Below are 12018 nucleotides of genomic sequence, written 5' to 3'. Positions count from 1 at the left end.
GTGAATCCAGGTGAACCTCAGCCAGCCTAAGCTGTCATATTCTAGGCAGAAGATATACAAATGTTTTGCATCTGTTCTATATTCGTATGTGTTATAGTGATTATTTCAGAAGTAATTAGTAGTGTATCATAGAAAAACCTATGGCTGTCTTCATGCCATCTCCATAGTTCCATAGTTGTTTGGAGCATCATAGTCTCTATCCATAAATCAGTTACAGCTTTCTGTCTCAGAGTTCATAGCAGGTGGATAAAATAGACATTCTTGGGGAACCTCTTTCTGAGCAGTGACTTAAACTCTGAGAAAATGTGAGATTTGTTTACAATATTGAGTAGTTCTCTATAGTTTTGTTTCCTGTTCTCATTTTTGACCATCAGGACCATGAGTACAAAACAATATATATTTGTGATATGGTAATATATTATAATAAAACTATAGAGAGATCTCAATATTGTAAAATGTTAATTTAGCATTTTCTCACAGGAGAAACCATCACATCAGGGCTGATAACTGGTGATACTGAGCTCAAGTTCATGAGGTGTATATGGAGGGAGAAGTCAAGGAAAGCCAGGGATCCCATCTGGCCACCTCTCCCAGGACCACAGGTAACTCAAATTTAGTCATAAAGGCTGGAGATCCTCGTGGAATCATTCACTGCCTAACTCAATTCAAGGCTCCTCAATTGATCTCCAAATAAAAGCCAGCCCAAGCCTTAAAGAATAGCCTAAATGATCAGTGGTTCAACACTCGGCATTGTTTCACAATCAGGTCCCTGCTGAGTTTGTTCTCCAGAATTAAACCCTCCAATTGAACTTGAGGACATGAACTCCAGTTGCTGACACTGTGCTTACATTACATCCGAAATAAGTAAATCCTTCTTTTTTAAAAAGTGTTTCTTGGGGACATTGTTCTTAGTGTTTCTTATCTTAGGGAAATTGTTCTTATTTTTGCTTTGGGAGGAAAAAATTGGCAGTCACCTTCCTCTAACTGAATCACCATGCAGAACTAACAAAAGAGAAATCATCTTTTCTCTTTTAGTAGAGACAGAAGGCAATTGAAAATATAGAGGCACCTTCACTGCTTAGCAAACAGGACAGAGGGCATGTTTTTAGGTACCATTTAAGGGTGAAAGCCTACTTCTTTGCAGTCCTTCTTTACTCTTCCCTTTGGTCTTTAATGCCTTACCTTGGATGTTTGCTTCTGGAGCGCCTGTCTTGAGGTAAGGCATCTTACTTTGCCTAGTCAGAGGCACTGGCTTTGTGTCCAGGGAATGCAGAAGTCCTAGTGGGAAGTTCAGAGCTGATCTTATGTCCTTATTTTTTCATAGCAATATAGATTTGACAAAACTAACACATTGTATTAGTCAGGGTTCTCCAGAGAAACAGAACCATAGGATGTCTCTATCTCACTCCCTCTCGTGCACTCCGTCACTCCATCTCCCTCTCTCCCCACCGCAAGTCTCTCTCTGTCCTTCTGTCCATGTCTTTCTCTTCCTCTATCCCTCCATCTTTCCCTCTGTCTCCCATTTCCCTCTCTCCCCATCTCCCCCTCTGTCCCTCCATCCCTTCACCTTAGTCTCTCATTCCCTCTCTTTTTCTCTCCCTCTCTCCCTCCATCTGTGCCTCTCCTCCTCCCTCTCTCCCTTCTTTCCTCCCTCCTCCACATCACTCCATCTTACCCCCTCCCCTCTTTATTGTATGAACTTGATTCATGAGATTATGGAGGCGACAAGTCCTAAGATCTTCTATTGGCAGTTGGAGTCCTAGGAGAGCCCACATGGTTGTTCCAGTCTACAGGTGATCAGGTTCAAGACTCAAGAAGGGCTGATATTTCAGTCAGGGTCTGAAGGCAGGAAAATGAAATTCCAGCTCAAAGGCAGTCAGACGGGAGGAAGTCTTTCTTAACTCTGGGGAGGATCAGCCTTTTTGTTTTATTCAAGTCTTCAACTGATTGGGTGAGGGCCACTCACATTGAGGAGAGCAATCTGTTTCACACAGTGTTCAATTTAAATGTTAAACTCATTCAAAAATAGCCCCATAGAAACACCCAGAAAATGGTTTGACCAATCTGGGCACACTGTGACTCAGTCAAGTTGACACATAAAATTAACTATCACACAAATATATAATACTGAAGCAAGTATGGCTAAAACAGCAGGCTTCCATCAGTTCTCATCTAGAGGTGCAGTAACTATCACCAGAAAAGTGAGGACATCTTTGTTTGAATTAGTGTTAAACTAATTCCAAAATATCCGATGCCTTTAGGGCAGTTTGTTAACATGGAATGCTCTGATTCCCTGTTTTCAAAGTGAGAAAAAACATTTAGTTTTTATTATTATTAATTTTTAAATTGCTGCGCATATAAAATAGACTATTCCATTAAAAAAATCTTGCTCCCTTGCATCCACATTAATTTTCTTTTCTACAGGTGAGAGTCACTGAATAACTATATTTATAGACAATCTCTAGAATTGGTGTAGTGTAGTAAAAAGTACTACATCAAGTCAAACAATATCACTTATGATATTGCTTATTCACTTACTAGCTTAAGTTATAGAACCCAATTTTCTCATTTGTATTTTTTTGGAATAATAACTCTATCCCTATCTACCTTATGAGATAGATAAAGGGCCACATGATATAAAATGACCCTGAAACATTTAAAATACTAAAAACCCTGCTCTATATAAGGTAACATTATTATCTTTAGTCTATATATACATCTTCCTCAATGTTTTTAAAAAATATCTATAGTTGCATGCTTGCTTTAGAATTGTTTCATACCTCTTCAGGGTATTTCTAAATGTTTTGTCACCACTGCTCAGGATAATTCATCTTGAGATAGCATTATCTCACCCAGTAGTTAAAAAATTTCTATAAATTGGTTATACACAATTTTGTGCCTTAAAAGGTCTTGGAATAAACATGGAGGTGCACGTATCTTTTTGATATAGTTATTTTCTTTTCTCTGGATACTTAGTAGTGGGATTGCTGGGTCACATGTTAGTATTTTTAGTTTTCTGAGGACCCTTATACTGTTTTCCATAATGGCTATACTAATTTACATTCTGACTAAAAGTGTGTAAGAGTTCCCTTTTTTCAACATCCTCACCAGCACTGGTTATTTTTTGTTTTTTTCTGATAGTAGGCGTTCTAATAGGGGTGAGATGATATATCATCGTGGTTTTGATTTGCATTTCCCTGATGATTAGTGATGTTGAGTATATTTCTCATATATCTGTTGGCCATTATGAATAGTTGGCAGATGAATAGTATGCAAATATGTTCGCCCATTCTGCAGGTTGTCTCCTTACTTGGTTGATTGTTTCCTTTTAGTTGGATATAGTCCCATTTGCCCATTTTTGCTTTTGTTGCCTGTGCTTTTGAAGTCTTATGCACAAAAAATCTTTGTCCAGTCCAATATCCTAAACCCTTTCCCTTATGTTGTCTTGTAGTAGTTTACAGTTTGGGGTCTTACATTTAAGTCTTTAAGCCGTTTTGAGATTTTGAGTTGATTTTTGTATATGGTGAGTGATAGGGGTCTAGTTTCATTATTCTTTATGTGGATATCCAGTTTTTATAGCACCATTTAAAAATCTGGTATGTGTACACACACACACACACACACACACACACACACACAGTGGAATACTATTTAGTCATAAAAGAGAATAAAATTCTGTCATGCATGACAACATAGATGAGCCTGGAGGATATTATGTTAAGTGAAACAAATCAGCCACACAGAAAGATAAATACCACATGTTCTCACTCATATGTAGGAGCTAAAAAAGTTGAACTCATAGAAGCAGAGAGTAGAACTATGGTTACTAGAGGCTAGGAAGAGTAGCAGGAAGGGGGGATATGGGGATCTTTTGATAACCAGGTGCAAAATCACAGCTAGTGAGGATACATAAGTTCTAGAGTTTTATGGCACTGTAGGATAACTATAATTAACAATAATTTATTGCATATTTTTAAGTACCTAGAAGAAAGGAGCTTGAATGTTCCCAACACAAAGAAATAATAAATGTTTGAGGTTATGAATATGCTAATTACCCTGATTCAATCATTACACTTGTATTCATACATCAAAATATCACTTTGCACCACATACATTTGTACAATTATTACTTGCCAATTAAAAATGTTTTTTAAAAAGGGTTCGATAGTATATAAAATAAGCAAGAACTAATCACTTACTGAGACCCATATGGTGTTCCATTACGAAAAGAAATAGTAGGAATAGATTCCCATAAAGCAGTTCTACTCAAAGTTTGTTACTTGATACTTGTCCACAATGAAATACGTACAGAAATTGAGAGAAAGCGTTTAAAATCTTTTATAACAATTGACATTAACATAATATCAAATGCAATACGTAATTTGGTGTCCATTGAGTGTAATGATGAAAAGTTGGACTTCCATTTTGCATATCCTTTTATTTTATTTTCTATTAATTTATATTTATTATATTCTACAAATGCATTGATCCATGGCATATTGGAAATAAAAATAGTTCACACTCCAGGTAGCTTAAGAAATTACTCTAAAATCTCAACTTCATGCTAGTACTGTAGCTACTTCAGAGCATTTAAATGTCATTCCATCAAATGTGAATGTTAGCAGATTGTTTTTAAGTTTTAAAATTGTGTTCTACTAATAGCCTTTTTCAGAATTGTGTTTCTATAATAGCCATAATGCATATTCAAAAAGCCGGACGTAACCTTTGATCTAGATAGGGCAGTGTTTTCTTGTCCTCTACAAGTATTCATTTGCTTAGCCACCTTGAAATGTTCTGAAGTTCTGAAATTGTCTTAAACTGCTCAAAAGCAAATGAATGCCAATAAATCTGATTTTGACAGCATACATACACTAAAAACCTGAGAAAAAGGAAGTCATTTCAGAGAAAATAAATTATTTACATATTTTTGCATAAGATGACAGATCTGGGCTCCCATTAACAATGGAGAGGATGCTTTTCTAACTTTTAATGAGCTTTTGACAAAACTAAATAATAAACCAAGAAACCCTTGTACAAATGAAAAAATGTAGAAACAGACCAAAATGGGGGAGTTACTTATAGTGACATGGACAGTTACATGTAATAGATGCACGAATTGTAGTCATATACTTTTACAATCTAATATACACTGCACAATATTCATTCAATGACTATGTGTAGAATACTAGCTAAGGCTAGGAACTCTTTTTTCATAGCCTTCACTCTTTGACTCGAGCTTATTGACGAATAGGCAAAAGTGAATAAAACAAGGAACTCAGATATATTTATTTTTGTCTCTATAATATTCTTTTGAACCACAACCTATTTTTTAATCATTGGATTTTAAGAATAAAGTCAGTGTTGTAAATTGGCAATAATATCAGATTAACATCTATTTCTAGCCTGTTCCCCTAGCTGAGTGGCCTTGAGCAAGTCATAATCTCATCACTAACTTCTGCTTTTTTCCATCTGTTAGATAACAAGATTGGATAAGATGCCACCTTAGGTCCATTCAGGAGCTTTGGCCATAAAAATTTAAGTTAAAAAATTATAAAAAGATCTTTTTGATTGCAGTTATCTTGTGAAAAACCTTCCTGGAAAATTAAAAGGAAAGTGTTCTTTGTTTCATAGTGCCAATGAACCTTTTGAAAACGACCATCCATTTACATAAACCTGATATATAAATAAAATTGAAAGTAAAAATATAAACGTATGTACTATTTTAAAGTTTATTTTATGCATAATTTAAATTCTATTTTCAACCAATATATTCAAGACTAATACTGCATTCATTTCAAAGAACAGAATTACTTAAATAACGTTCCCCAATGTCATATTCTTTCTGTGAATACAAATTAAGGAATGACACTATCCAATGTGCTACTGTCTCTGTGAATACAAATTAAAGAGTTGGCCTTGTTGTTTGAATTTGGATTCAGAAAATAGCTTACCAGGCAATCCCTTATGTACTAAGCTCTGCGTATTTATGGTACACCATTTTGAGCAGCTGCGATGCATTCAATACTCAGGGAATTTGGAAATGACTTTGAATTTGGATAAACTGGTGCACTGATGCCTGGAGAAAATTCTAAGTTCTGTACAGTACCCTGAGACAATGGCGTAGACTGTAATTATTAACCCGATCAAGGGCAAAGGGTTCTTGAATATTGAGCAAATTCCAACCCATTCATAGGACTGTCATGTGCTGTGGCCCACTCATTGCTAGGCTCTGGGTTGATGAGGAACTCCAAAGCTCTGGGGCATGTATTTCTTGTATAACTTGAGTAGTTCTAGACATGTGGGACTCAGAAATCACATCATAAGAAAGTTGTTCATTTCTCAATCCTTTTTTAATTCTGATTCTTCCCAGTGAAAAGACTCAGTCTGGTGCTAGTGTGCTTCTAACACTTCCATTAATTATGAATTCCCTTTGCAACAGAGAGTGAAGCGGGAGCACCAAAGCCTTCTGCAAACAGTATCTAGCTATAATTTGAAAACTATAATTTGAAAACATGAGTTTGTTCACTGTTTTTACAGTAACCTTCTATTTATGGCAAGTAATACTGGCCTTTTAGTTATGGTAACAGCAAAGTTTTCTTTTTTTTTTGGACGGACTCTTGCTCTGTCGCCCAGGCTGGAGTGCAGTGGCGGGATCTCAGCTACTGCAAGCTCCGCCTCCCGGGTTCACGCCATTCTCTTGCCTCAGCTTCCCGAGTAGCTGGGACTACAGGCGCCCGCCACCAGGCCGTCTAATTTTTTGTATTTTTAGTAGAGATGAGGTTTCATGGGGTTTCACCATGTTAGCCAGGATGGTCTCGATTTCCTGACCTCGTGATCCACCCACCTCGGCCTCCCAAAGTGCTGGGATTACAGGCATGAGCCACCGCGCCCGGCCTACAAAGTTTTTTTTTAAAATAGATTTATTTAAGCCCCAGAGGTATGTTTATTTAGAACAATTTTAAAATAAGTAACAACCTGTGACTGTCAAAAATTTCTAACATTTGGTATTTTAAATAATTGAAGCTTGAGAAACATTGGACTTGTGGAAAGTACACTGAACTGGAAGATAGGAAAATTAGTCACTAAATCTAATTTTAGGCCTGTCACTAATTATTAGATTGTTCTTGGGCAAGATTGAATCTTTCATGTCTCCATTTCCTCATTATCCGGTAAGTGTAATAATATTTGCCAAACTACTTTTGGAGCGACAATGTGAAGATTAAAATTAAATGATGAATGGTGAAATACTATGAACCTTGGAAGCTACACGTAGATAAGGTTCATTATTATGTATCTGAAATGTCCCTTTTTTTTTTATTTACCGCTTCACAAAAACAAAAACAAAAACAAGATCAAAACCATTTAAAGAAGAAGAATATTATCTCTGTTTTTTCTCTAGGACCATTACAGTTATTGGTGGTGATACTGATGATGGTGGTGGTGATAGTGGGGTGTGTGTGTGTGTGTGTTTATATGTATGTCTGTGACAGAGAAAGAGAGAGGGAGATTGACTTCACTCATTCAGTCACTATATGTAAACTATTCCTAAATATTAAGGCTCTAGTCATCTTTTCCAGGTTGATTATATTTTATTTTTGCTATTTCCCATGGTGCTAAAAAGCTTGAAAAGTAAACTGTGTTTAAAATGAAACTAATGATACATCATATTCACTCCAAGTTTTAATAAAAATATCACAACCTATCTGAATATTTAGAGTTGTTAAAAATACAGAAATTTAGTTGCATACAAAAATTATTTCTTGACCTGAAACAATATTTGGATTCTTGTTTATTTTACTTGTTTATTGTTTTTAAAACCATAAATATCTAATACTATGATATCTTTTCACAAAAGATATTTTACTGTTACATAATACCATTTTCTATAGACTTCAAGATTTCTTTTTCTAATTTAATGTCTGGCTTATCCTTGAAGCTAAGGTTTTTGTTTGGTTAAAATATAATAGTTCAATTAAATATCTGGTATATTTTGATATTAATGACTAATCTGTCAAGTTTTTGACTGTTTTATTTGAGACATAAATACAACTAACTTCTAAATTATTAATTCATTATATAAAGTAGAGAAAATTGATACACACAGAAATAATGCTAGTAATTGTGGTTTGGTTTCCCATTCTATTAAGCAAAGCTTATTTAAGCATTATTGCTGCTGAATTAGGAGATGATAGACATCATAATCTTATTTGTATATAAATATTTAGGCTTGGTCTAGGTCGGCAAGTCTCAAACTTAAGCCATCATCAGGATCACCTGGAGGGCTTGTCAAAACACAGATTTCTTGGCCCACTCTCAGATTCTGCTTCAGTAGTTATGTGGTAAGGCCTGAGAAATTGTGTTTCCAGTAAGTTCCCAGGCGAGGCTAAGGCTGATGTTGCATTTCTGGGACTATACTTTGAGACTCGTTGGTCTAGTAGAAGGCAGTAGACCAGAGCAATAAATCCCATGGACTTTGGTGATAGGCCCAGATTTCAGCCCTGACTTTGGCACTTATGAGCTGTATAACTTGGATAAGTTAGGGATCAATTTTCTCATCCATAAAATGGTAATTATATCTGTTAAGAATATTGAATGAAATAATGCATGTTAAGTGTTTGGAACAATGCTTAGCATATTATGAACTCTCATTAAATGCAATATCACTAACTAATTGTGATGGTAGTAAGAGTGGTAATCATAGAAGTAGTGGTTAATGGTAATAAAAAAGAATATACACATTTGCCTTAGTTCAATTGCATCAAAAGTATTGGTCGGCCGGACGTGATGGCTCACGCCTGTAATCCCAGCACTTTGGGAGGCCGAGGCGGGCGGATCACTAAGTCAGGAGGAGATCAAGACCATCCTGGCTAACACAGTAAAACCCCGTCTCTACTAAAAATACAAAAAATTGGCTGGGCGTAGTGGTGGGCACCTGTAGTCCCAGCTACTCGGGAGGCTGAGGCAGGAGAATGGCGTGAACCCGGGAGGGGTGCTTGCAGTGAGCCGAGATCGGGCCACTGCACTCCAGCCTGGGCTACAGAGCGAGACTCCGTCTCAAGAAAAAAAAAAAAAAAAAAAAAGTTTATTAGTCTTTATAAGGAATGATGGGTGGAGAGCTTGGCTTTCATTGGTCATTTTGTCTATGATAAACATTCTGCACAAGACATCAGTAGAAAGAAGTAATGCCCCTAGTGAAAGCACTTTCAAGAGCATTTTGGAGATTACTATCTAGATTGCAGTTTAAACAAAAGTTTCTCTATTTGTACAATGTTTCTCAATACTCAGAACTTACCACATTTGTTACTTTCCTTCCCTTAGCAACAAGAGCAAGACCCGACAAACCTATACATCTCAAATCTCCCCATTTCTATGGATGAGCAGGAACTTGAGAATATGCTGAAACCCTTTGGACATGTCATTTCCACAAGAATACTAAGAGACGCTAATGGAGTCAGCAGAGGTGTTGGCTTTGCCAGGTAAAATTCTTTCTTTGTATGTAATCTATCTTTCCTCATTGTTCCTTTTAAATTCCATTCCTTTTTTAGTACTAGAGCCCAAAGCAATAGAATATGCAAAAAAAAAAAAAAATTAAAAGTAGCTTATCAAATGTGTCATCCCTCTGTATCTTTGCTTGGAGCTAAAGAATTTCAATGTAATTATAAATAAATTGTGCTTGTTAAAATGTATGTAAAATGTGTTTATGTGTCTTGAGTCATAATAACATACATACTCAGTTCCCGGTCCTCTCTGTGCCTGTAGATCAACAAAATCAGATGCTGCCAATACCTGACAGAGATAATAAATGCCCAGTACACCAAAGCAAAAGAGCCCATGTGGTGAACAAAGCATCTAAATGTTTTTGCATTGATTTCCAAAAAAGGGTGCTAGCATTTCTCAGTAAAGAGAAAATAAAAGAAAGGAAACATTTAGAGAAACAGGAATTACTGAGAAGACCCAACAAATTCAGAAATACAAGGGAGGTCAAGAAGCCAGTTGCATTTAAGAGGCCCTGGCTATGTTTTTGATATTTTAGGCAGAAGAGGGAAAAAAAAAAAGTATTCCTTTCATTGTAAGAAAAGGAAGAGTAATTTTCATTTTAACTTTGAAGGAATGTTTACAAAAGAGGATTTCAGCCAGGAATGGAGTTTAAATAGTTGTACCTGCTGTGCTTTCATGAAAAACAAAGCTAAAGAAAGCACAGAGTAAAAGAAACTGCTCAATGACAATGAAGAAAAATAAGTCTTGTCTCTATGGCTTGGTACGTTTATGTGTGTCTCCAGCTGATTTAACATGGATGAATGGATGGATGTTAAGTGTTATATAGAAGTCAGCCCATTGCAGACAAGTTTGTTCATCTAGGGCTGGGCACGGTGGCTGACGCCTGTAATCCCAGCACTTTGGGAGGCTGAGAAGGGCAGATCACGAGGTCAGGAGTTCGAGACCAGCCTGGCCAACATAGTGAAAACCCATCTCTACCGAAAATACAAAAATTAGCCATTGCATGGTGGCGCATGGCTGTAGTCCCAGCTACTCGGGAGGCTGAGGCAGAAGAATCACTTGAACCTGGGAGGCAGAGGTTGTGGCGAGCTGAGATCGTGCCACTACACTCCAGCCTGGGCAACACAGCGAGACTCCACCTCAAAAAAAAAAAAAAAGAAAAGGAAAAAAAAGAAAAAGAGAAAAAAGAAAAACCATTCCAAACTAACTTCCATTAACTCCCTTTAGAAGATAACAAATCGTCATGTATATGTTAACTAATCTCTATTTCCTTGGAGTTATGGTTGTGGACCATGTGTGAAAATTCTTCTTATTCTCCATGATGTATACACAGTAAACCAATAGACATATGCAAGGTACATGCTTGATGAATTGAATAGAAATAAACAGAATGAAGAAAATGTCCCTGACTTGAATGTGTGCATGAGATATTCAGGCTTTCAGGACATTGACAACTGTTGATTTTCATGGCCAAGGCAGAGTTTATGACACTACTTGGATCTCTGAATTTAGCCAATGTAGTCATTCTTAAATAGTGTGCAACTAGCTATTGGAGGCCTGAGCAATGTGGGAGTTCACTGAACCAACTGTCATGTTTCACTTTACATACCATACACATTCCCTTGGTTCTTCCCCCATCCCTTGCCCTCCAAAAACTCTCCAATAAATTAGTTTCTCCTTCATTTGGACTCCTGCTGGGAAATAAATGCATTTCAAATTCATTAAGAGAACGTATTTCCAAGAAGACCTACAGTGATTTTTTTTCTTTAAACAAAGGATGTGTTGGTACAAAGTATATTAGTTTCCTAGGTCTATCATAACAAAATGTCACAGAACAGTGGCTCACACAACATGAATTTATTTTCTCACAGTTTTGGAGGCTAGAAGTCAGAGGTCAAGATGTCTTTATAGCTGGCTTCTTGTGACACCTTTCTTCTTGGCTTGTAAATGGCTGTGTTCCCCTTCTGTCCTCACATGGTCTTCCTTCTGTGCATGCCTATGTCTTAATCTCTTCTTATGAGAGCACCAAGTCGTATTGCATTAGGGCCCACCCTAATGGCCTCATTTTAACTTAGGTACCCCTTTAAAGGGGTAATTACAAATACAGTCACATTCTGAGGTATTGGGGATTAGGACTTCAACATATGAATTTTGTGGGGGACACAATTCAGTTCATAACACAAAGACTGAACCATTTCTCTCCCATTTATCTTTTCTATACAATGAGAGTTTGCTTAAAATGAGGCATATTTTTAAGTACAGAGTCAAGTAATATATATTCTAAAAGGCAGAACTATAATGCTGGTATATGAGATCGTGAAAGAGTAAAACTTACAAAGTTGTTTTTCTTTAGGAACTGAGGAAGGGTGGGAATTTTACATTTTATCTCTACTCTGAATGCAGCCTCTCTCTCTCCTCCATTGCATTTTGCATATAGAAGCCACAGTGAGTCCTTCAATGTTCAAATCTCATCATGTCAGGGTCCTGCTTACAATCCTTCAACATTTCACTTGCCAACCT

At 36.7% G+C, this 12018-nt stretch overlaps 1 protein-coding gene across 7 annotated transcripts in view; it reads left to right on the top strand.

Moving 5' to 3' along the window:
- RBMS3 (RNA binding motif single stranded interacting protein 3) overlaps nt 1-12018 on the top strand; it is an 864792-nt gene that overhangs the window by 566700 nt on the left and 286074 nt on the right. For all 7 annotated transcript variants that reach the window (XM_030812232.1, XM_030812235.1, XM_030812230.1 and 4 more), the window contains exon 5: nt 9319-9476. In XM_030812232.1, the coding sequence (XP_030668092.1) occupies nt 9319-9476 (158 nt within the window). The remainder of the gene's footprint in view (nt 1-9318; nt 9477-12018) is intronic.

Source organism: Nomascus leucogenys, chromosome 4 (assembly GCF_006542625.1).
Source record: "Nomascus leucogenys isolate Asia chromosome 4, Asia_NLE_v1, whole genome shotgun sequence".
Lineage (NCBI taxonomy): Eukaryota > Metazoa > Chordata > Mammalia > Primates > Hylobatidae > Nomascus > Nomascus leucogenys.
This window is presented reverse-complemented; position numbering and strand designations above follow the sequence as displayed.